General features: G+C 39.6%; 1 protein-coding gene and 1 non-coding gene across 3 annotated transcripts in view; one reads left to right on the forward strand and one right to left on the reverse strand.

Annotated features, from left to right (window-relative positions):
* Positions 1-8,382: 8,382 nt before the first annotated feature.
* Positions 8,383-27,077, reverse strand: part of Cmpk1 (cytidine/uridine monophosphate kinase 1) — a 34,434-nt gene continuing 15,739 nt past the window's right edge. Inside the window, exons 2-6 of one of the 2 annotated variants that reach the window (XM_004639154.2) lie at positions 16,210-16,356; positions 11,461-11,613; positions 10,000-10,076; positions 9,673-9,769; positions 8,384-8,775 (exon numbers count right to left, since the gene is read on the reverse strand). In XM_004639154.2, the coding sequence (XP_004639211.1) occupies positions 8,734-8,775; positions 9,673-9,769; positions 10,000-10,076; positions 11,461-11,613; positions 16,210-16,356 (516 nt within the window). In that variant the 3' untranslated portion in view covers positions 8,384-8,733. Of the gene's footprint in view, positions 8,776-9,672; positions 9,770-9,999; positions 10,077-11,460; positions 11,614-16,209; positions 16,357-27,077 lie in introns of both variants that reach the window. The other variant, XM_004639155.2, reaches the window with a different exon arrangement.
* On the forward strand, positions 19,609-19,710 carry LOC111818937. The gene has a single exon (XR_002822802.1). It is a non-coding gene; the product is annotated as a small nucleolar RNA U13 (small nucleolar RNA).

The raw sequence follows: 27,077 nt of genomic DNA on the forward strand, positions 1-27,077 counted from the left end.
TATAGTAAGTGCTCAGCAGGCTTAAGGGTGCTTCCATAGTTACACAGTGGATCTGGAGCCTCACAAGAGATTAACTTGCTTTCTAAGTCTTTGCTGGAAGCGACAGCTAAGGCAAGCTGACGCTAGGTAAGCCAGGCAGAGGACATGAGGGTTCTGGCGGGCTATGATATCACTCTGTTTCTTTCACCTAGCAGAAACTTATTGAAAAACTACTCTGGTAAGACATGGTGGTGCATGCCTGTGATCCCAGCACTTGGGAGGTGCAGAAGGAGGATGGCTGTGTGCGCGAGGCCAGCTTGGAGAACATAGCAAGACGCTATCTCAAAAACGGAACCATCCTGCCAGAGCAGCACAGCCTTGTGTGAGGGTTTTGCTTCATTATTTCTAACATAGAAAACAGTAAAACTACAGCAACAAGAAGTCTTTCAGCCAGTGCTCTTGGGATTTGCCCGTCACCATTCTCCTGGATGGTGTACCTGGTCTGGACTGTGTGCACTGCTTCAGCTGGTGGGGCTGTCCCAAGTGGGGGCTCATCCGTGCTTGGCTGTCATTGACTCAAGTACTGGAAATATAAGGCCAAGTACTGGAAATATAAGGCAGACTGCATGCCTGAGGGGGTGTGCACTCCGTTCCAGGTTTTCCTTTCCCTTTCTTTAAGCTTGACTGTCTCTGTATCAGGACATGGTCTACAGGTAGACCAGACTGGACCACATTTTTTCCCTTGCTTTTGGCATGCAGCAAATTTTCCCCATGCTTCAGGTCAGGGATTGCTAAAATTTGTCATTTCTCTTCTGATGCATAACTTTTCAGCCTAACATGCATATGTTTAGAAATTATAGTTACCCAATCCAAAAAAAATTTCTCTGATCCATATGTAGATTTTTTTCTATTCTTCACAGTTATCTTGTTCAGAAGCCCAAACCAGAGCAGCTTACTTTGAAATATAGTTGTATTTTTTAAAGTTCAATGTGACTAACATTTTTATAAAGGTCTATCAGTTGGTCTGTCTATCTATCTATCTATCTATCTATCTATCTATCTATCTATCTATGGAGACAACTAAGACCTTTAAAGTCTCTTTCTCAAAGACTCCATCAGGGGCCAGAGAGATGGCTCAGTGGAATAAGCACTTCCCTGGCAAGTGGAAGGGCCTGAGTTCAATCCCTAGTTCTGCAAAAAATAAAAATAAATCAAAGACTCCATCAATCAAGAGTCACAATGAATCTGTATATCCAGAATAGTTAGGATAGATATACAGCTACTTTTGCTTAATTCAATGAGCAGAAAGATTTGTAGTAATAGTGTTTGGACAGGATATCCTGTCTGCATCTCATACTATGGATAACCACTAAGAAGATAATGTACAGTGTTTTAATTATTGAAACTGTCCTATTAATCAGTTTTGAAACTGTCTCATTGCTATTTGTTTCTCAATTTAAAAAAAAAAAGTCACAGTGATAAACTACAGAAAGCAACTGAAAGTGCCTTATTTTGTTCTTTCCTAGTTCAGTACAGTGTCAGTCTACAGCGCTGTAATCTTAGAAACTTACATGCAGTGGTTTCAAATCAGTAACACTCTCCAGGAATTGTCACGTCTTCCTGAAGCAGAAACGCTCCTTGTCCTAACACAGTGATATGCAAATGGAGGTCAACATTCGATGAACAGATTGATCACAGGTTGGTGAGTAGAGTAGATTTTTGCCAGGATCTTGTCCTCTAGTCATTGTTTTCCTTTTTCCCTCTGAGACTGCCACATTTGAAGTCTCTGTATGAAATGTGTTGAAAGCAGGGGGAGCTGGTTTCCAGAACTTATCCCCTTCGCTGCAGTATCTGGTGATTATCCATTCTCAATCTTCACAAGAGGGAAATAGAATCCTGAGGAGGCCATAGCAGACCCCTCTGGGATCCAAAGTTCACTAATATAACTACTGCCAAAAATAATTTTCTTTTCAGTTTATCCTCCAAAAAAAAATATTGGTTGAATGCCTGGGAAACAAGGATGAGCAGCACTGATATTTTAAATCTCTGGCACTTAAAATCTAGAGAGATCAACAACAAATACATAGTCACTTCACACAGAGACATACACAATATAGAAAATAAATGGAGGTAACTGGCTAGAACCCAAGGAAGGGCGTTGGGGTATGAACCCACAGATCGCTGGGGGAGCAGGGGTGCTTCAATGGATGGGGAGGCCATTCAGCGATGAGGGTTCCACCTCTAAACCCACCACTGTCTACCATAAAGACTGTAGAAAATTAACATAGACTCTTTGGGCCTCAGTTTAACCACCCATGAAAAAGGAACATCACTTTCCAGTCTGCCTTAGAACTGTTGAGAAAACAACTGAGACCACAGAAGTGAAAAAGTTGACCAGCCTTAAAAAGCACTATCCCAAAGCACAATAAAGTAACCCCGGGAGCCGAGTTTATCTAGTGAGTTTATTGACAGCAGTAGTTGATTGTTGCATCCCTGATGTCTCAAATTTGTTTTGTTTTCATTTTGTACTGGGAATCAAACTCAGGACCTCACGCTTGCCAGGCAGGTGCTATGCCACTGAGCTATATCCCTGGCCCAAGCATATTTAGAAGGAATAACTAGCCAATATTTTTATTTTATTTTGTTGCTGGGACAGGGTATTGCTATGTATTCTAGGCTGGCCTTAAACTCACCACAATCTTCCTGCCTCAGCTTCCTGTGTATTGGGATTACAGGTGTGCACCACCACGCCTGACAAGTTTTGTGACATGAACATTTTGGTGCTATAATGAGCCCCTACCCTGGGGAAAGAAACACACTAAGAAAGATGTAGCCTACATGTAACCAACTCAAAACCTAGTCACAGAGGTCAGCATGTCTGAAAACTGGCTTACTATCGACCAACTAGCTAAAATTAAGGTGGCAAAGCTGGGCACAAATGTGATTTCAGCTTGTGCTAATGCCTCCTGTATTTACGTAGCTATGAACTCACCAGGTAAGAGTAATCGTGTATCGGGAATGTAAAACAATGGCTTGGCTGCTGACTGTAGTGACTACTTAAGTCAAATACACATACTAAACTGAGAATATCCATAAAATAGTACTTAAAACACTAAGCAAGACTAAGCATACTAAGATGGTGTTAAGGAAGTCATGTTCCCGAAACCCATTTTCATCAACAAAACACTAAGGAGTCGGAATGCGGTTAGTAATGGTTAACACTCCTGGACATAGCAATGGTGCTTGGTGGGAGCGATGAGCAGCAGAGTAAGCCAGCCCCGAGGAGCCATCAGGTTCTACTGCACAAATGACGTTACCCTTGTCACATCCCACCCTACGCTGTCCCATTCCCTAAACCTGGCACTTCCTATTAGCATGGTAGCATAGCAGCTGCAAATCTAGTAGTCGCCTTATTTTCCCAAACAAGCACTTGTCCAGATCCAAATAAAGGGGAAGGAATAAAACCATAGTCTCTCCTTAGACATGTTTGATGTTGTATATGACTTGGGCATTCTAAGCACTACACAGAGACCAAAGGGATCTCATGTACTGATGTCCCCATTCCCTCCTCCCCCTTTCCTGTCTGGCTGATGCAGCACCTGCCCCATCTCACCTAAGGCTTCACAGGCTAGGCAGGCACTCTATCGGAGCTCTACCTCCAGCCCTTTTTGCATTTAGAAAGATGTCCAGACTGTACTCCACCCTGCAACCACCCAGCCTCAGCCCCCACTGAGCTGGGGATTCTATTCATGCTGGCATGCACCATTGTGTCGGGCAGGATATAGCTGTTTTAATTATCTTAATTTGGGAATATGTTCACCCATATAGCTGTTTTGTTACTTTAATTTGGGAATATGTTCACCCAATCTAAGCCAATTAAAACTTGAACATTTTTTGCTACCAAATTGTATCCATCTTCATTATCCAAGTTGATAGGAAGACATGGCCTATTATACACCTGATAATTTTTATTTTCCCAGTACCAGGGATAAAACCCAGGGCCTTAACAGTGAGCTACATCCCTAGCCAGCCTGTCTGCCTGCCTATCTATCTAATCTATCTATCTTCACTATCATTATCATATCTATAATACATCTATTTATCTATTTGTTTTTTTATGGTACCAGGGATCGAACTCAGGACCTTGCACTTGCCAGGCAGGTGCTTAAGCCACTGAGCTATCTCCCTAACCCTATTTATATTTTGAGACAGGGTCTTGCTAAGTTGCTCAGGCTGAGCCTGAACTTTTGATCTTCCTTGCCTCAGCTTCCCAGAGTGCTGAGTACAGGTGTGTACCACTCCACTGAATCTGCAGCAGGTAAATGAAGGGCAAAAAGCCTGATGTTGGGGCTGGGGAAGATAGCTCAGTGGTCTGAGCACCTGCCTAGCAAGTGAAAGGACCCAGGCTTGATCCCCAGTATCACATGCCATGGCAGCCCAGAACCTTGACGCATGCTACTAGCCACCCAAACTGGGCATGGTGGCTCACGGCTATAATCCCAGCACTGGGGAGTCTAAGACAGAAAGATCACTGAGTCTGAGCTCCATAGCAAGACCCTGTACCAAATTAATTTAAAAAAATTTTTAAAGCTTCTTATGATGAGGCAGTTTTGATGCAGCTTTACCACTACTAGATAATCAACTGACCAAGTTCTGGCAGCTACTTTGGAGTCACTTATAAATACACTCTGTAGGGTATGTGAGGCACCTCTCTGTGCTGTTGAGTGCTAGCTGCTGCACCTACCTGATGTTTCTCACTCTGGCTCTGTAACCCTTGGGGTCCGGCAGCTATGAAAAGGCTAGTTCAGCCCAGAGTCCTCAAAGGGCCACTAGTGCTTAGCAACTGGCTAGGGAATTCATTTAATGCAGGGGTTTTCTTGGAAGTTCAGATTGAGTCCATGAACCATTTACTTTCCCAACTTCAATTTTACTACACATGTTGCTGAAGCAAGCACTACTCCCTCAACTTTATATAAGCTACTGAGTATATTCCTTTCAGGAAGTCTTCAGTAGTGTAAGAACTGTTGAAAGCTAGCATACATAGCTTTTAAAACTGTTTTCCTTTATAAATGTGCTATGTGACCAAATGAAGACAGATGCCATGCATGCTGCTTGATTCCAGGGTAGAGAAGACAATACAGTGTGTTTGGGAACCAAAGTGTGGAGGTGTTAAGAGGGATACTATAATGTCACTGGAGGGGTCAAGTTCACCCCAAAGAGGAGATGGGGATATCAACTCACTCTGTGGAAAAGCTTCTTGACTCGTCATCACAGGAGAATTTCCAGGCTTTGCAGTGGAAGGCACAGGCAGATTTACTAAGCAGTGCCAGGGAAGGTTGGGAAAGACCTTCTCTTCGAGTAGATGAAAGGGGCACAGATGTGAAGAAGAGGACCAGACTGGCCTGTTGCAAAAGGACAAGAGCAGCCTTCAGGGTCTGGCTAGTCATTCTCTCCACTGTGTGCCTACAAGGTGACTGCAGAAATCCTTACTGCGTAAAGGGACAGTATGGTCTCTGTTCTGCGGAGGCTCTGCTGGAATCCAAGTTGACCACAGGCTAAAGCAACGACTGGAGATCCAGCACTTGGTAGCTGAATGTCCCTGCAAACCTCATCTTGGTGTCCTCAGTCTTGAAAGGGGATCAGACAGGTTATGCAAATCGAGGGCTAATCAACCTTGTTGCACCAACTTTTAGAGACATTTGCCAAGTGATCAACATCCAGAAAAAGAATCTGACCTGAAGTTAAAGGTAACAGAGGACATACAAAATGAAAGTCAAATTTTGTTCCTGCTTTTAGCTACCTACAAGAACAAAGTCACAAGCCCAGCAGGATGTGATGGTGCAGGCTTAGGCAAAAGCTTGCTGAGGCGGAGTACAACAAAGGGAGACAATATCGCAAAATAGAAATTGAAAAGGCTGGGGATGTAGTTTAGTATGAAGGCCCTGTGAACACCCTGTAATGCACAAAACAACATAAAAAACAAAGCTACCAGTCTACAAAAGCCCACATTCTAAGACTGACCTATCAATTTCTTCCTCCAAAAGACAAAAACTGAGGCTTCTCATGGACGGTGACATAATGACTAACTGGGACATCATGCTTTTTACCAAAGATGCCCAAACAAATGCACAGAGGGACAGCGAAAATTCCCCATGGATCCTGAACTCTACTACCACTGTGTGAGGACTCAGATGTTATATAAACCTCCCGATCTTCAGTGTTTTAAAAAGCAAAAATTTGAACCAGAAAATAGCAAAGGCCACAGTACAGAATTTATTGGAATTATTTTGCTAAATAATTTATACAAATTCAATATCACTGAACAGAAATAATATTAATTCAAAAAATACACCAAGACTCAAATTAGTGTCCTTAAAGAAACCCAAAAGCTTCTTAGTGACTGTTATGTTTAATAAATGGAATGTTATCTTTAACAAACCAATGAAGTCACATGTATCTCAGTCAACTTCAACATTCACTATTGCTAACAGGTGTTTCTACTTAAAAGCAAATAAAAAGCAAAGCCTTGTAATTATTAATTGCCATGTTTCTAGTTTCTGTTCTCAAATGCTACAGGAAGATATTTGATGAAAGGGAGTAAAACACCTAGTCTCAGAAGTGTTCAAAACTACAAGGGCGCTCTTACAATTATCAGCATAAATATTTAAGATTCCATTTGACAGATTTCTTCATTTTGTGAGTAGGAATGCTCTCAAAACCCTTCAATCTTGCTTCATTATAGCTAGGTGATTAAACCACCAAAATCCCCCTCTGTACTGGCTGGCCTGAAGCATTAAATAAAAATGTGTTAGTATCTCTTCAAAGACACTGCAATAAATAGAGTACAAATTCTAGCATTTTTGATCAAAATGCTGCAGTACTAAGGATGCTTTTTGCCTAATAGCAAATACATTAGAAAATGTCTCCTCAATAAGTAAATTTCCTAACATGCACAGAAATAAGTGACTCTGTTACAATATAAGAATCATCAACTTGGCCTCATTATTCCCAGTTACTTTATAGTATTTCTCTTCCTTGGTGAAGATCAAACCGGGGCTTGTGCCTATGAACACACCACCACTGCGCTACACCGAGCCCTTCTCAGAGCTGTGCAGGTTCTGGCAGGGCAATGCAGCTCCTCCTACACCTTGACCATGGAAACGGCCCTCAGCTATCCCATCAGCACGGAGCAGTGAGGAAGGGAACCCCCCCAACCAGCCGGGTCAGCTGAATCAACCTGGTGGCCTCTGAGGTGACAGATGGTCCAGCCAGGCCCTCACATCTTTTCCCCAAAGATTTTAGATATAAAATCTAATTATATAGACAAAAATTCCATGTTTTATGAAACCCTGTATACCAAACTACGTGCTGAAAATGAGAAACATTTAAGAAATTTCCATTAAGAGCCTTGTATACCACTTAGCATTAGTGATAGAAGGAAAAGAAAAGGAAAAATAAATTTCTGAAATTTTTAAAGGATAGAAAATTCATTTAGACTCCATAGCCTTTTACATATTTTGTGCCTTTCAATGCTTAATCATGTCTAAAAAAGAATTTACTAAACAAAAGTACCAGAAGAGAATTGAACATTATAAGATATATTTATTATTTTTCTGACCAAAGTGCAATGATTTTTAAATCTTCTTAAACAAATAACTATGAAAAAAAATTCCATAAAATAAAATACAAATGGGAAATCTAACCACTAGATTGCCTTCTGTAATTTTACTCTAACCCTTTATTTAGACTAGAAAAAAAAACCTGAATTGCTATTAATGTTAGAACTGAATCATTTCGGCATAAACCTAGCACATGCATTTCAAGGGTCTACTTCTACAAATTGTGTTGATCAGTTTGATCATAAACACCACCATGTAACAGAAGAGAAGGAACACAGTCATTACATGTGATCCTTGCCCTGCGCCCTCCGATTACACCATAATAAAGCTGACCATTCTGTCAGGCGCGGAATCCCTTGTGAACCCATCCCAAACCTTGGAAGCAAAGACTATGGCCTCTCATACAACTGTGCAAAACCTCTAGTAACCTAAGCTTTATCTTTCTATAGGAAATGCTCAGTTATGTGAAAAATATTAAAATGTCACTAGTAATCTATTTTCTGTGTTTACCAAACACCGTATGTAAGAACTGACTACACAAAAAGTTCCTTGAAAATTTGGTCCACAAATTCATTCAGCAGGTTAGAATTTGTAACCTGCAAGTAAAGGAAGTGGGAATCCCTAATCCTAACATGTTGTAATCACATTTTTTTGTTTTGCTTTGTTGAGACTGGGTCTTACTATGTAGTTTTGGCTGGCCTTAAACTATGTAGCCCAGGTTGGTCTTGAACTCGAAACCAATCCTCCTGCCTCAGCCTCCTGAATACTGGAATTACACACGTGGCCACTATGCCCAGCTGTCACGTTGTACTAAAGGGATATAGCATGCATACTAAAAGTTTTGCTCACAGAAAACACAAACTATAAAAGGGATAGTCTTTTGAATAAAAACAAAGAACTAGCTGATATTTTTGTTTTGTGAGCACCATAATAACTAAGACCAAGTTAAACCTGAATTCATTGTCTACTCCTGTGACCAAAACAATAAAATAAAAAATTTAATGCCATACTATGTATTTTCTAGCCATTAATTAAGATGTAATTTTGAGAGATTAAAACTGCCTTATAAAGGGATTGGATAGCAGCTATCAAAGCATTATTCAAGCATGATTTCAAGGACGCTTCAGATTCAGAGTTAGCCTTCTTTATCAAAAATCTTCACAACATCATCAAACACCTGCAAAGGAAAAAATAATTTTAAAAGCAGATACTGTTAAAATACCACATAGCATGTATGAGGACTTCTGTTCAATTCCCAACAACAAAATAAAATGAAAAAAACAAAATAAGAACTAGAATCTATATTACTTACCATGTAGCTAAGTTCCTAGCAGTATATTTCATATTATTTGTAACAGATCATTTTAAAAATCATATAGTTTCTTTGTTTCATCTATTTTACTTTGGCCATGAATTTAAAACAAAAGTTCAACAGAATCTTCTTCCTCTGGACCTCTCTCTCTCTATCTGAAGCTTTAGAGAAGCAGGGAAGGCAGCTCAGGCTCACCCCCAACCATGGCTGGAACCATGAGTGGCACATGCACGGTATAAGCCACCACATGGACAGTCACACTGAAGCTACAGCCCTGTAGTGAATGTGTTAAAGACACTAGAAATATCTGTACGCTCTGTGAGCTCAAGCCACCATTTATAGAGCCCACTGACTTATGAAGGTAAAGAAGTGATAAGTCACAGAGCCCTGTACCTCTGAACCTATTTGTTCTATAATAGAAGAGAAAAAGTAGCCTGGGGCTCTGGAGCTAGATGACAGTCACATCATCTTTTTTTAAAAAAACAACATGATCCAAATCATAGAACTCAAAGTACCAGTTTTCCAGTGTTTGGGCAAAGAAGTTTGGAATTAATAAACCACCCACATGTCATGAAAAACAAGTCTAAAGTTATAAAACCCATTTTAGACCTATTCAAAAAGGAGAAAAACCTAATTTTTCTCATTTAGTCTCAAATGTCTTCAAAAGCAAACTATTATATTTGTTTTTCTCCTGTCTATACCAAAAGAAATAATCACATTTTTCCTTGACTTTTTCTTCAAAGACACATCACAGGCACTTACTTCATCAACAGATCTGGACGCATCTATTTTCTTGACTTTCCCCATTTTTTCATATAAGTCAATAATTGGCTTCGTTGACTGAAGATAAGTCTGGATCCTGCAAAAGCAGCAAATGTCACATTGTAGGTGCCTATCCAGCCCTTCCATATAATAGGTGGCTTGAGGGACCGAACCAGGGAGACTCAACTCATTTCCTCATCTCTTTTCACAAGGCGCCACAGCTGGATGAGCACAGCATGCTCTTCTCTGGGCCACATGGAGCAAGGACTTAGCGTCAGTCAAATCCACACTGGGATTAGAATGATTAAATGCAAAAATTGAAAGTACCTCTTCTCCAGGCTCTCTCTGTTGTCATCACTTCTACCACTACTTTTTCCCCTTTCAAGACATCGTTCAATACAGATCTAAAAAGAGATTTATTTTAAAGTTATTTTAAAAGCAGAGAATATGAACTTGCCATTTTTATAATCTGAAAATAAAGTTTGAAGAGGCTTCTAAAAGAAAAAATCCTGCATTAAATCCAATGTGTCTAATTCATTAATCAACATGGAGTCTTTTAAAATTTAAACATGTGGTTCAATTTATATAAACTAGGTTAAGCAGAGAGCATAATAAGAATTCATTCATGACTCAGTTTTTCCTGAGTGTATTTTTTTCAAACCGCAATAAAAAGATTTGTATGTGTATGGCTCCATCCTGGATATATTATTAACTTATTAGGTATGAATTACATGCCTCAAACTTTATTCCATTTTTGCTTACTTTACAATAATTCCATAAATATCCAGATATTTAAGAGTCAACACATTTGAATAAAGCATTTCTTGTTAATCATGAATAAACATTCCTTAGTTATAAAGCTGTGGTAACATCTTAAAGCTAACTTTAAGAATAAGTGAAAACATATTTTGAGGGTTGGAACAAGAGAGCTACATTTTTAAAACAACTCAGAACCTATAGAGGGACTCTGTACCAAAGGCAGGCACATTTGTCACTTGGCCTAAGAGTGGCTGACTTCCTTCAAGGCACTACTGCAGATTCTTATTCTTTCAGGCTGCTGGCATTAACTGAATGACATTTATATCACAGCAGCTGTCAAACACAAGCCTTTTAATTAAATGATTCTGAGAAATTTACATAGTTATTCAAAGGTGTATTTGGGTATGTTATGAGAAATATTAGAAAAAAGCAAGCCAGGGGCTGGGGAGATGGCTCAGTAGAATAAGTGCTTCCCTGGAAAGCACAAGGGCCTGAGTTCAATCCCTGGTTCCGCCAAAAAAAAGAAAAAAGCAAACCAAAACAAAAATTGTCAAGCCTGGCCCCAACCCCAGGGTCTTCCCACAGAGCTACATCCACAGGCTTTTTTGAGACAAGGTATCACTGAGTCACAAAATTGCCAAGGCTGGGCTTACAGGTGTGCACTCTTCCTTGCTTTTTTTTCAAGATTATCTTATTCTTAGAAGATAAACCAGGTTATGATCCAGCTTTTAAAAAGCCTGTCTTTCTTTTCCAATAAACAATATACTCCCTGAAAATACTATACATAAGATTATCTTCATTATCTATACCGTACATATTATTTTTAAAAAACTGACTTTTTTTGAAAACAGCAAATTTATATTCACAAGATTGCCGATTCCAGGAGTAAGCAAGAGCTTTTGTCTACCCAGTCAACCAAACATACTTCCGTCAACAGAAAATATAAATATAAATACAAGATCACATTTTCCTTAATAGTTGACTGTTAGTTGCTTAAAGCCCACATGGGCAGATGAAGATTTTCATTACCTCATTATTACAATCAAAAAACAGAACAAAAGATACATCTGCTTTCCCATCCATGGTCTTGTTCCAGCCTTGAAGGTTGTCTTGATTTCTTGGAAACCCATCAATCAAGAATTTATTCCTCTGGGAATTGGCAGCCATTGTTTGATCCATTTCCTAAAGAAAAAAGATTTAAATTCAATACTACATTAACAAAAGGGATGAAGAAAGATAGTGAATACAATTTGATTTGTTATTCTTTAAACCATGAGGTAAGAGTATAAGGCACATGAAAAATAGGATAAAAAATGTTAATACATGAAGAAAATGTATTAACATGGTTGCCTCAAGCTAGTGGCATTATGGGGATATGCCTTCTCATTTTACACACACACACACACACACACACACACATGCACACACAAATTATCTTGCAGTTCCCAATTTTTATAGAGTAAGCATATAGTACTATAGTTTGGATACTGACTGTCCTCCAAAAGTCTACCTATGAGCCAGGCTTGAACATTGGGGTGGCACTAATGGGAGGCCCTGTGGACCTTTAGGAGGGGCCATGTAGAGGTCCATAGGCCACTAGGGGCATCCTGCTGCCCTTTTGTTTTTTTCTCTTCTTTCCTGGCAATGAAGTGAGCCCTTTCCTCCACTATGAGCTCATCTTTACCATTCAGCACCCCCACCAGTGGCTCACAGCAATGGTCCACCCCATCTCAGACCAGAATTCCAAACCTATGAACCAAAACAAATCTTTCTTCTTTATGTTAGTTATCAGCTATTTTATTATAGTTACAGAAAATTAATACAGTATTACGCTGGTCAGCTTTCTTGTTGCCAAAGTATCCAAAGTCACAACTTAAAGGAAGAAGTTTCCTTTGGCTCACAGTTTCTGAGGGTATAGTCCATGGTAAATTGGTTTAAGGCAGGGTTTTGGAGGAAGGGTGTAGAGGAGCAGATCTGCTCTCAGGAAGCAGAGTACAGGGAAGAGGGCCAGAGGGAGACACACCTTCCAAACACCCGCTGTGACCTGACTCCTCCAAATGGGCCCCACCTCCCAACAGCACATTCAGCCTTGAACATCAGTGGTTTAATCTAGTGATGAGTACAGTGGCCTCTAATCCATCACTTCTCCAGAAGTCTCTCAGTTCAGGTAAGCTGACAAATGAACTGGTTCAAGCACATATTACTTTCATATATAAATCCACAAAGTTGTAAATAAGTAATAAAAGCAGCAATAAGAGGAAACTCATCATTAACATAGATCTTTGCATGAGCAAAAAGAGATGGTCTTGCCTTCCCTTTGCTTTTCCCCAAGTCATTCTGCTACAGTAAAAAGTATGCTATTGCAAATAAATACGTAGCTGGCTTTAAAAAAAAAAAAAAAAAAAGCAAAAAGTATGCTACTTCCATCAGTGTTCATCTTTGCTATCATCCAAGTGCAACAGCAAAAACCTTTGGTTCACCAAAGGTTTGGTGGTGTAGCCCTGTATCCCAATACTCAGGTGCTGAGGCAGGGTGATCACCATGAGGCTGAGGCCAGCCTGAGCTACAAAGTGAGTTCAAAGCCAACCTGAACTACACAGTGAGGCTCTGTCTCAAAAAATAAACAAACAAAAGTAAAACAAAAAAGCTTCATGAGCCTGGGGCAGGAAGATTGTTGCCAGTTTGAGACCAGCCTGGACTACAAAGTGAGTTCAAAGCCAGCCTAAACTGCATAGTGAGACCCTGTCTTAAAAAGAAAAAAAAACTTTGGACAGATATAAAAACAGTGTTAATATTATTAGTATAAAACTTTTTTTTTTGTTTTTTTTTTTTTTGTTCCTCGAATGCCTTCAGGGCACTTTTGGCCAGCGGGAGAGTTGTGAGGTTCGAACTCCAGCAACCTGAGGCTGACAGCTTTGTGCAAGCAGCCACTTAAAGGACTGAGCTAGGGCCAGGCCCCCTAAAACTTTTTTTTTTAAACTGAGGCTAAGTAGTCTAAATGTCACTGACTGCTCTAAAATATAGTCCATGGTAAACAAAAACAAAAAACAAAAACATTGCATCAGAAATAAAGACCAATATAATCTGATATCCTCATCCCAAAGCTGCACTGAGATGGAATGCAGGAATGTGAGGTACAAATTCCTAATCTCCAAATCCTTGCCACTTCCACTCAGGATGAGCAGAGATGCCTGGCTTTGACGGACCTTACAGGTACCTCTAGCTCAAAGCAAACCAACAGTCATCATCCTCCATGCTCAGACTTTCCTGGTTCTTCAAGATGAACATGGCTACCAGGACTCCTGATAACTTTTCTAAGGGTTTGCTTTATTAGAGCATTTAGCTGTTTCTTCAGTATTCATAAAACTTCTACAAAACACTTCTTGGGGCTTTTGTTAGTAGCTTTTCTACACCATTTATGACAGTGGACAAAGAAGGCACACCAAATATTTTCACTCAACATACATTTTTTTCAACACCTGCCAGTGAACATGAAGAGCAAGTTCACTGCTCTTGCCCTTGGAGGGCTCACCATGTAGTGGAGGCAGAGATGTGTGAATATCAAGGAGAGTTCTAAAACAAGAGATGTAAAGGCTGCTATGATAAAATAAAAAAAAAATAAGCCCAAGTGCCAGAGAAACCACAGAGACAGATTTACCAGAAAGTTGGCAGCAGCTTTTTGTTTTGTTTTTGAGATAATGTCTCGTGACCTTGAGCTCATTTTGTATATCCCAGGCTGGTCTCAAACTCAAATATCCTCCTGCCTCAGCTTCCCAAGTGCTGGTATAACAGGTGTGTGCCACCACGCCCAGCTGGCAGTAGACTTACATGAGTAATAAAATAGCAAGCAGACAAGGATCAATGTCCATAAGATGGTGACAAGCTGAGGTATAAAGGCTGAAAAATGAGAGAGCATACAGCTTTGATGCAGTCAAACTAAGCAGCTATAATTGAATCTTTTTTTTTTTTTTGGGGGGGGGGGACCGGGGATTGAACTCAGGCCCGTGCGCTTGCCAGGGAAGTGCTTATTCCATATAATTGAATCTTAACACATGTAGAACGTAATAGGAGACACAAACTGGAAAGAAAGTAGGTTAAAGTGAGCGTGTTGATGAGAAAAGAGATGGTGGAGAGAACAGAATGGAGAAAGGTAACTGGAAAGGTTTCTTCATTGATTGGATTTAGGAAAGTGGGGAGGGAGAGAATGTAGGATGGTTCCCATAGTTCCTGTAGCATTCAGTGGCTGGAAGAAACAACCAAGTCAGAAAATAAAGGAAGATCCCCTATCAGCTGACACATTCAGCCTCTGACATGTTAATTTTGAGACAATATGAGACATCCAATTAAATGCCTTCCAGTCAGAAATATGTTGGAATTCAGAACAAGGATTTGTGCTAGAGCTGTAAATATCAGCACTGTTAACATAATGAAAGGTTTGAGCGTGGTTAAACCAATCTAGCAAGGTATATACAGGAACTGTAGAGAACCAAGATTAAAAACCTGAGAAGCATTATTTATGAAACCTGCAAGAGAACAAAAGTTATCAGAGATTGAGAAATACCAGCTGCTGAACAGAAATGATGTCATAAGGAACAAAAAAGGAATGAGTTTCACATAGCCAGTTATTAGAGGTAAATGCTAGAAGAAAATAATGACAAACAGTATCCCCTAGACTTGACAGAGAAGATGACCAGCAACACACAGAAACAGTTTTGCTGGAGATGCAAACAGTACCTCACTGCAAAGGGCTGAAACAGACTTTTATAACACTCAGCTATAACTTTGATTTCTTTTTTTGTTTTTTTACCAGGGATTGAACTCAGCACCTTGCGCTTAGCGAGGCAGGCGCTTAAGCCACTAAGCTATCTCCCTAGCCCCACTCAGCTATAACTAAGAGAAAGAGCATTTCATCCAGGGAATAGGGAGAAAGGATTCATTCTGGTATGGAAGCAGGTTTCTCCAGTCTCCCAGAGAAAGTTAAGATGGTGTGTTCCTGGCCCTTCTTCATCCTTAAGTGTGTTTGGCTCCACTCAGATGTCTTTGTGTTTTTCTCCCCATTAGGCTTCGGCTATTATTTTGGTTGTTGTTCCTAACACTGTATTTGTCCCTTACTGTTTATGTCAAAAGACCTATTAATGACCACATTCTAGGGGTCTTCAGCAAAGAGTTACCAAGTAAATGCCAAGTGTATGTTTTCAGATGGAGTAATTCTATTCTGACAGCTACCAAATCCCAATATTACACACGGATGATGGTGATGCTTGTGCCAGGAAAGACTGAAAGAATAATAATGAGAAGGCTGTAAGTGAAATAAAGAGAGAAAAAAGAAACAGAAGATTTATAAGAAAGGCAACAGGGCTAGAGATATAGCTCAGCAGCACAGTGTCTGCCTGGCAAGCACAAGTTCCTGAGTTCAATTTCCAATACCAAAAAAAAGGAAGCAGTAAGAGGGGGTGAGGACTGACAGGCAGGAGAAGAAGAATAAACAGAAATGGAAGGAAAATCAACTACCTGCACACTGGGAGTGAAGGGTTAAGAGCACATACACAAATGTTCGATTAAACTACAGCTGATCCTAGAGCAAGGCGGAGAATCCTGGCTACTGGTCAGCTTCTTCCCAGATGAGAGCAGAGTTTCTGGTTCTGTCGTTCTCTAACACTCTGACTACCTTCCATGTGTAAGAAATTCAACAATCAAAATTTTCATTACTCAAATGAAAAATGGACTTAATTTCTTGTTTTCTTAAGGTCTGAACTGGCTGACATTCATACTCCTTACCCTCTTTAATAAACTGATAGTTATCTCAACTGGCACAATCTTTCCTTCTTTAATGTACTTTCCAATGAGTTCACCATACTGTGACTCTGGGTTATTCCTTTCATCACGAAGAAGTTCTCCTGCAGAAAGGTGTGTATAGCCATATTTCTGAAAGAAACAACACAGGGGGAAAAAAATCAGAATTTATTCAACTCACTAGTAGGGCATTTTTCTTTGTTAATTAATTTTTCTTTGTTAATTAATCTCTATATTCTAATTTATCTATAGAAACAAAGTTATTTGAGGGGTTTTGTCTTTTTGAAATAGGGTTTCACTATGTAGTTCAGGCTGGCCTCCAACTTGCAGCAACCCTCCTGCCTCAACCTCCTGAGTGCTGGGATTATATGCATGCACCACCATACCCAGCCTAATGAACAAAAAATTTTGTTGTACATTAAATAGTAAAGGAAAATACCAGAGAGATTTCAAATAATTATTTGCTTGTTAGTAAGCACCCTTACCTTCCATAGCCATAATGTTTACACATCATTAAATCATTTCAAAATTTAACTATTAAAACATTAATATCTCACTATACTCTTTCATGAATATAATCAAAAGCTTAAATATTAATATTGTTCAAAGAAATATCTAACATGGGCTGGGGAGATAGCTCAGTGGAATAAGTGCTTGCCTGGCAAGTGCAAGGTCCTGAGTTCAATCCCTTGTCCCGCAAAAAAAAAAAAAAAAAGGAAGAAATGTCTGTCTGTATGACTCACAAGGTATGACAGTGAACACCTGTAACCCTAGCTATTTGGGAGGCTAAGGCTGGAGGACTCAAACTCATAGCCAGCCTGGGTAACTAAGTGAGACCCTCTAAAAAAAACAAAAAGCTGAGAATGTACACAGCACAAAGGCCCCAAGTTCAATCCCCAGTGGTAGAGGAAAAAAATCTCAATGATTCAAGACAAAATCAACTTGCCTGGCAAGCACAAGGTCCTGAGTTCCATCACCGGTACCACACACACAGACACACACACAAAGATAAAATCAAACACGTACACACACAGACAAAAAAAAAAAAAACAAAATATCTTACCACTGTTGGCTCTACCCACCTTCTATAAAAATCTCTATTGTTTAAAAGTCAACATCTGCTAGGGATATAGCTCAGTGGCATAAGTGCCTGCCAGGAAAGCACAAGGTCCTGAGTTTAATTCCCGGCACCAAAAATAAATACATAAATAAAAATCAACATCTCTAAATTGAGAGTCTGAGGCTGTAACTCAGCGACAGAGCACTTGCCTCACACGTAAGAGCATCATGGTCTCTCCTCACCACACCCCAACATCCATTTCCTGCCTTTTCTTGCAATGAGAAGTCTCATTTGTATAATGGGAATGCAGTACTGTCCTCATGATTAAAAGAGACTGTGCCTAAACTGCCTACCACAAAGCCTGAAACGTATCAGGATAAAAGCTATCAATCACCTCTTTGCTATCCTGAAGATACTTATCTTAAATAACCTCAAATCTGTTTCATATTATAGAGCACTGTACAATGATATTTATGTCAATGATGAATCGCAGTTTAAGTGGTGGTCCTATTAGATTATAACACAGCTAAAACTTCTCATTGCCTAGTCACACTGCAACTGTCACAGTGTCATAGCACAATGTATTATGTGTTTATGGTGATACTGATATAAATAGCCTCATCATGCTGCCAAGCATGTTAAATACAGCACATAAAATTATAAACAGCTCACACTTCATAGTGAGAACAAACGCCTGTTAATGATTTATGTATTTACTATACTTTGTTATGTTAGCATATACTTTTAATTATGGAGGTATTCTAAAACAGTATACAGTAATTCCCTTGATTTATGAATGCTTCTGTATGCAAACAATTCAATTCTCAAAAGGATTCAGCACAATTTTGCTTCCCTTTGCAAACTGCATGAGAGACAAACATGGCCACAGCATCTTCCCCACACAAACAAAGGCAGCCATCTTCCTCGAAATTGTAACGCCAATTAAGTTTATGAACTTTAGGGCAGGTACCACTGTACTAGGTGAATACGGTGGTGTATACCATAATCTCAGCGCTTTAGAAACTGAGGCAGGAAAATCCTACGTGCAAGGCCTGCCTGAGCTACACGACAATTTCTATGTCAGCCTGAACTGCACATATAGTGAGACCCTGCCTCAAAAACCAGAAAAACTAATCAACTTTTAAAAACCCAAAATGGTGGGTTGACATGCTGCCCTGGCAGCAACCTCACACACCTCATGTTTACTGAGTGCCTTGATCACACCAGGAGGCCACCAGAGTGACTGACACACTACGTACACCACCTGGCTTTATAGAAGCACACTATATGGTGTTTGATCAGCAAGGTCTCTTAACACTTTTCTTAGACTTTACTTCCATTACTAAGTGATGCATGATTTAAGAAGGATAATTCTGAGAAATGAGATGTTAGGTGATTTTGTTGGTGTGGGAACACCATAGAGTGTAGATACACAAACTAAAATGGATGCAATGTCACTAAGTGTCTGGGATCAAGTCACTCAAATAAGCTATGGTTGGCTGAAGCATTATAATACAGGGCAGGACTGTGTGTGTATAGACACTTCTTAATGGTTGTTACAGTTTCTATCTAGATGATCCCCCCAGCCTCATGCACGCCTACATGGGGCTTTTGAGAGGTACCTGGATCATGAGGGTGTGATGTGCTCAGTGAGTTTATAGCTGAAAGTGACACTGGGGGATGAAGCCTGGCTGGGAGAGGTGGGTCACAAGTGTGGCCTGGAAGGGTCTGACTCCCTCCTCCTCCTATGATCACACTCTGCCATGCCATGAGCAACTCTTCCCTGCCAGGCCACCCTGCCTTACAGCCAGCCAACTGTGCACTGAGATGTCTACAACCTGTGAGCCAAAATAAACCTCTCCTTTAATTTGTCAGTGTCCAGCATTGTGTCCCAGTGACAAGAAAGTACCTAAGACAAAGGCTTGATAGACAAACCAGTCAAGGAGGTACAAGACAATAGATATAAATGTCCATGAAAGGTATTATGAGGGCATTATTATCACTAAAGACTTACAAGAATGTGTTAGCTCAGGGAATAAGGTTACAGTTAAGCTAAGTCACATAGGATGCTATGGTATAGGACTGCTGCTTTTTATTGGACGGAATGAAAAAACAATACAGTCTTAGACACAATTCTAACTTGTGAGATTTTTTTTTTGGTACCAGGAATCAAACTCAGGACCTTGCACTTGCCAGGCAGATGCTTATGCCTCTGAGCTATCTCTCTGGCCCCCTAAGACGTAATTCTAAATAACGAGAGGCTTCTCCCTCCACATGAATTTACATGTTCACTTTTATTAATTCAAAAGAAAGAACTGCATGAGAGCCTTCAATTCAGTGATGATTGGGTGTTCATTCATGCCAGGTGCATGAAACGTGCCTCCCTCAAACCTTGTTACAGTGTTGTCACATTACCCTGTCTGATGTGGAAAAAAACAAAAAGAATTGTATGATCCATTTACAAATGGTTTAGTCGCTAATATTAGGACACTCTAAAGTATACTGAGGGAGGGGAGGGAAAGGGGACATAAACATTAAAATGTGTTGCACATGTTTACCAACTCCCCATAATGAATGTACTCACTATGCACTGCAAACATGTATTTTTTTTTTTTTAATTTTTTTTTGACGGAACTGGGATTGAACTCAGATCCTTGTGTTTGCCAGTCAAGCGCTTATCCTACTGAGCCATCTCCCTGGCCCCCACTGCAAATATATATTTATAAAATATTTTAAAACTAAAAGTATAATCTATGTATTAAAAAGCATATCAAATGCTTAGTTACAACAATTATCTCAAATTCTTAAGAGTCACTCAGTGGGTTTTCATCCTATTACATATACAATAAATATTTGATAAATTAAATATTATCATTAATTGTAATGTTAAGACTGTAGGCAGCCACACTTTCATTCATTTGTAATGGCTATTAAACCCTGAGTCTTCACACCAAGTCACATCCCTAGCTCTTTGTTTTGGTTCGAGACAGCATCTCACTGTGTTGCCCAAGCTAGTCTTGAACTTGGGATCCTACTGCCTCAATCTCCTGCCTTTTTATAGTAGTACTTCAGCAGCTGGGCGTGGTGGCACACACTAGGATTCCCAAAATGTAAGCAGGCTAAAGCAGACAGATCTCAAATTTGAACCCAGGCTAGACAACTTAGCAAGGCCCCCAAATAAAACAAAACAAAAAAGCTGGAAATATATTGTAAAGGGGTGGGGTCAGGTAGAGATACAGCAGAGTGTGGGGTAAGATAAGAGTAGGGGAGGGGAGGGAAAAGGGGTGTTTCAATGGCTCATTTTATAAAAGCCAACTCATTTGATTACTAAAACAATGATTACTCAGGATATAGTAAATTTTATTACTTTGGACTGCAGAAGCTAGACATTTTTTCACTCATTTTCTTTTGCCAAAAATTGTTGGTTAAACTTATTCTTAGTCAATAAAAGAAAAGAAAAGAAATTAAGTATTTGCTGAGTGAAGTTAGATATAAAGTTGAATAACAAAAACCATACTAGGAAGAATGTATGCAATGTGTTAATTATTGAAACTGTCCCACCAATTTGATTTGAAACTGTCTCATTGCTATTTATCAATAAAATTATTAAAAAATATATAAAAAATACATTAAAAAATTAAAAACCATACCATTATTCATCTGTCTCTTAGTCATACAGGCCCTTCTAGAACAATTGCTCAAAAATGTATAAAGTTTAGGGCCGGCCAAATAGCTCAGTGGATTAAACTACCTGCCAGGCACAGGGGCCTAGGGTTCAATCCCCTGGCCTGCTGTGCTGACCCCACCCCTGGGGCCCACAGAGATGGTGATTGAGATTGGGCGTGGTGGTGCAAACCTATAATCCCTGCACTTGGGAGGCTGTAAACAGGAGAATCACTACAAATCCAATCTAGTAGTAAGACCCTGAACACCCTGTAGACTATCCCTAAAATACAGAAAAAATAAAATTAAAAAAAAAATGTATAAAGTTTAAATCAAGCACACACACCTGATATCCCAGCATTCTGAGAAGCTAAGGCAAGAGGATGGCAAGTTCAAACCCAGCCTGGGCAATTTAGTGATTCAGTGAGACCATGTCTCCAAATAAAGGCTTAAGATATAGTTCAGTACAAAGGCACTGGGCTCAGTCCTCAGCAGTGGGTGTTATGGTTTGTGTCTAGAAAACCCTCATGTGGCCACAGGGGATGGGCTTTTCAGAATCTTAAAGAGTTTGTGACTGGTTTACTGTCTAGTGCTGGGATTGGGGTATGAATGCTACACTCACTCTAGGGTGGGCAGCCTGCATACAATGTAAGGGAGGAAAAGAGGCTTGCTCCTCTCTTTTGCTCTTGTTGCATTTTCTGTCCCCATGAACGGCTGTTCCTGTGCCATGCCACCCTGACCTGGAGCCAGCTGATTATGGACTGAACCTGCTACCAACAGTGAGCTAAATAAACCTTTCCTTCCTTAACCTTGGGTGTTGAGTATTTTGTCTCAGCAATGAGAGAAAAGTAACTAAGATAGCAGGAGAAGGGGATAAAAGTTTTCATCATTTACATAAAATAGAAACAAATTCAAAATTGTTGCCAGGCATAATGGTACATAACTTCAATCCCAACATTCTACATGGCTGAGGCAAGATGATCACAAGTTCAAGCCTGGCCCGACCAACTCAGAAAGACTGTCTCAAAATTAAAATTTTTTTAAAAACAGGGCCGAGGGAGGTGTGGCCTACTCCAAAGGCCCTAAGTTCAGTATCCGATACAAGAAAAATATTAATTATTTAAACTGTTATTTTAAAATTATTTTCAGATCACTTATAAATTTACTTTTATCATTAAGTAAGGTAAACTTACAAAATGTTGGTTTATAAAAAATGAGTGTGCTGTGCTCGCTTCAGCAGCACATTCACTAAAAACCAATGAGTGTGACCTACTTTTCTCACTACGTACAGCTCTCAAAAGCACTTTGCAACTACTGTCCACAAAATTTTACGGCAGCTTCATTTCCCACTGTTTATTTTGGCTTCAACTTGGAAGTCTCTGCTTGCTGGATGCTCTACTCTGGTCTAGCAATTACAGCACATGGTAATACTGAGTAAACGCAGAGACAAACAGTACTAAACAATGGCAAACGCTCAGGAAACACCAACAGTACAGATTACTCTGTAATGCTCTGCTGTATGAACAACATATACATTTACAAGCCTAGATAGTAATTTAGAAATTAGTGCATTCACTGTTTGTTTCCTGACATCGGAGACTTCAAATTTGCAAGCTTTATACTGCATTAAAATAGGGTTTGACATTATATTGCTTTTTTTTTTAAAGAGAAATTAGTTATAAACCATAGATATATACAAATGACCATTTAAAAAATAAATCTATACTTCATCAAAATAAATCATACTTTTTCAGGACCTTACCTGAAAAGTCCAATAAATGTCAAACATATGTATTTAAAATTCTGATCTGCATTCTATTTTTAAAATCTTCTGTGCAGCAATTATGCTTTCATACCACACTTTTAAGGATTTGTTGACAATTTTGTCCTACCAAAGAGTTTCAACAACAACAAAAAAAAGCAACTATCCCTTACATACTAGTTATTATGCCATTTAATAACAGCTAGACTTTAAAGAGCGTATTTTCAAAGCATTCTGTCAGTTAGTGGTCACTGATGCCAATTTTCAGGAAAGCAAGAATGGAAAATTCCCAGCTTTAACCAAAATTCTTTTCATATGATCTGAGATTTCCTCACAATTAAAACCTAGTTAGGTCACTAACTATAGTCTAAGGGCAACATTCACAACCACAGCATCGGATAAACAGAATAAACTACAATAGCTAAAATTATAAGCCACCACACAACTAAAAATAGAGTTCTGGTTTAGAGTTCCCTAGACTCAGCTACACCACTCACCACCCACACACTCTTCTAAGGCACTATTAGGGAAGCTCACAAAGGCCTTAGTAAGAGGCTGCAAGTTCAAGGCCAGGCTGAGCTACGTGAGTTCAAGTCCAGCTTAAACTGCTTAATGAAACCCTATCTCAAAAAACAAAACAAACTACCACCTCACTACTCGGAATGCATGAGGCTGAACAGACAAAGGCCAAGATAAAGGTAGGGCCGGCCCAGGACATCACTCCCCTAAGCTGACATTATGTGTATTATGGGTTGAGGATTCTGTAGATCAGATGATGTCGTGGCAGGGATGAGCAGAAAGAAGCTACTCATCACTGCTCATTGTCCCCTGAGCCCTGGGAATGGGGAAGCTGATGAAGAAGCAGTAGACAGTGACCCAAGAGCACCAGTGCAGCTCAAGCATGAGGACACACTTCCCCCAGGCCACTAACACTCATCAGCAGGTGCTTGGGCCTCAGCACCTGCTCAGGCCTCCAAGGGTCTGACATACAGTTGGTGGGCACAGTTAAAGCTAGCCTTTGAATGTATATGTATGAAGTATGGGTGTTTGTTTCAAAGACATTTCCAGAAAAAAAAAAAAAAGTTTCTAATTAATCTAAATAATTTTGAAAAGATTTCCCAGAAATAATACCAACCAGTCCTGGGGAAGTTATTTTTCCACTGATTGTGAGATCAATATTCAGGTTTGGCTTGGCCAACCTTTTAGCAACTGTCAGGATGTTTTCTTCCAGTCTCTTCCACGGAGGACTGAAAAGAGACTCAGCCTAAAGGGCCGGGGAGATGGCTCAGTGGAGTAAGCGCTTCCCTGGCAAGTGCAAGGGCATGAGTTCAATCCCCGGTTCCGCAAAAAAAAAAAAAAAAAAAAGAGAGACTCATCCTAAAGTAATCACCATTAAAGTGCAATTATAAAGAAAAAAGACTATAATAGTGAGGGGAAAGCTAAGGATAATATTTGACTTAAATTGACAGTTGAGTTCCAATCTCATTTTGAGTCTGCTCTTATTGCATTTCTAAATACATATATTCCATTTAACTATGTCACTTAATTATAAATCCATTTATTAACTATAAAGTATAGAACTTGTAAATGAAGCTAAATTTTTTAAGCAAAAAGCTTTAGCAGACAAGACTACATTAACATGAAGTTTACTTCTTTTTCTAATTAAATAGTGGTATTTTGAAAGCTTATATCCTGCAAAGGAGAAAAAAATGGATATAATCTTTTCAGCTACAGACAAGTACAGCACCACTTCATTTTTCTCAATTTTTCTTCATTTAAAAAAGGCTTACTGGGCTGGAGAGATGGCTCAGTGGTCTAAAGCACCTACTTGAAACAAGCTTGGCAAAGCACAGGGACCGCGGTTCGATCCCCAGCACCACATGCCAGCCAGCCCCGCCCCCTGGTGGGCTGAGCTGGCCACAAACACACAATAAATAAATGTAATAAATAAAAATAAATAAATATTTTTAAAAAATAAAAATAAATAAAAAAATAAAAAAGGCTTACTACAGGCAATTGTTCGAACTTCTTTTTTTTTTTTTTTTTTTTAGCAGGAATCGGATTCCACCTACCTGATACCGCCTGTCAGGCAGTACTTATGCCACTGAGCTATCTCCCCCACCCTGAATTTATTTTTAAATCTATATGTATTTATTGAACATTTACAAAGTACTGGGCACTGTGCTGATTCACAAGAAGGTATACAGGTTACATTCACAAAGGATGATTTGCTTTTACAAAGTGACCAAGTCCTCCCACTAATTAAAAAAGGCATTTGTTTGTTTGTTTTCATTTTTTCAGACAGGGTCTTACAGTGCAGTTTAGGTTGGCCTGGAACTCACAATGTAGCCCAAGCTGGTGACCTTCCTGCCTCAGCCTCTCAGGTTCTGGAATTATAGGAACATACTCCCATGACCTGATAATAAAGGCATTCTTTATACTTCCATAAATTCACCGGTCTTTACAAACTCTGAAGTTGGTTCTTCAGAAGCAATGGCAAGAAAGCAAAATAATGGAACTGAGAAAAACAATGAATTAGAAGCTAATGGACTATGTAGACTCAGAAATCCCCTAACATTTTATAGGAAGCTTCTCAGACAATTGAGTATGCTGTAATATTTATCCAATAAATAGGCCTCTACACCAACTGTGAACTGGAATTTTCACATTCCCATTTCATTTTGTGGTCAATTCCAGAACTTGTATTTCTTTTAAAGTTACCTCCACCAATTCAAATCACTCTATATTCCCTACATTAGAAGGAGATGGAGAATGGTCACAGATAGCCAGGCAGGCCCAGAGACCCCGAGGGGTTCAAAGAAGTCAGAGGTAATAATTTGAAAACTTCTAACATTAACACAGGGATACAGAGGTCTTCTTATTCTTAGAAAACACTGACTTGGTCTTGTTAATTTAAGTAATCAATTCTCATGGGCATTACAGAGCCTATGGATCACATAGCCCTCCCTGGGAAGAAGCAGTATCTTGAGAAATATCCCATAGTTCATTGACAACACAAATATTGTTGCAGGGGGCACAAGAGCCTAGAATTTGGTGAATTTGGTTCCTGTAAGAACACTTGGAGAAGCAGACAGCAATAAGTAACATAGATCCTTATACATATTAAAAAGCAAATCATGGCTGGGCATGATGGTGCATGCCTATATCCCAGCACTTTGGGAGGCTGAGGCAGGAGGATTACCATGAATTCAAGGTCAGTGTGGGCTACATAAGTAAATTCAAGGCTTTCTGTTTCTTTGAGAAAGGATATCACTATGTAGTCCAGACTGGCCTTCAACTCATGGTGATCCTTTTGCTTCAGTTCCTCAGTGCTGGGACTGCAAGAGTGCACTACCACACCCAATTTAAAACAGGTTTGTTGACCACTAACCAGGCCTATCAGTATTTGTTTCATACTTTTAAAAAGCTAACCATTAAAAATAAATAAATAAATAAATAAAAAACTAACCATTAAAATAATTTACTCAGACAATATCAAAAGCAAAAAATCAGCCTAAAAGCTGCAATTACTTGACAACAAGGCTTGTGAAGAGCTTCATCTAGAAAAAAAAACAGTTAATCTGGTGTGCTGGTGCCTGTTTATAATCCCAACACAATGGGAGGCTAAGGCAGGAGGCTCACAGTTCTAGCCCAGTCAGGGGAATTTAGCAACTTGGCAAAACCCTGTGCCCCAAAATAAAAGCAGCCAGGGGATGTAACTCAGCTGTAAGGCCCTGGGTTCAATCTCCAGGACCAGAAGTGGGGTGGGAGTGGGGCAAACTTGGCACAATGGCACATGCCTTGAGTTTCAGTTGCTCGAGTTTAGGATTCGAGCAGCCGGGGCAACAGAGTGACACTCTCAAAAGGAAAAACAAGAAAAAAAGAGAGAGAAGGAAGAAAGGAACACAGGCAGGCAGGCAAAAAACAAGAACAATTCATGGGAAAACAAAAAAGTGTTCAATTCACTAGGAATCATGAACATGCAAATTAAAATGCGATTCCATTTTCAATGTGGATTGGTTGATATGAAACATTATATGTGACAGTGACAATGCCAAGGGTATGGGAAACTAGTACAGTCATCCTACTATAGGCACTAAGTAGGTAGAAGTTAATATACAGTCAGAGAGAGACTGGGCTCTTAAGGAAGTCAGCATAAATAATAAAGACATTAGAATTGTGGCTGGAGTCAAATCTGAGGAGAGCCAGGCTTCAGGATAGAGAAGCAGTGGCAAGGCCTGAATGCCTCCCAGGAAATAAACAGCAACTTGCGATTACACTGTAATTAGCCAGTATAATCCAGTGGGCCAGATGGGCATCAGACACGCAGGTGGGTGACCAGAACACCAAAACTCATATCCCCCTCTC

This window comes from Octodon degus, unplaced genomic scaffold (assembly GCF_000260255.1).
Source record: "Octodon degus isolate 3935 unplaced genomic scaffold, OctDeg1.0 scaffold00107, whole genome shotgun sequence".
Classification (NCBI taxonomy): domain Eukaryota; kingdom Metazoa; phylum Chordata; class Mammalia; order Rodentia; family Octodontidae; genus Octodon; species Octodon degus.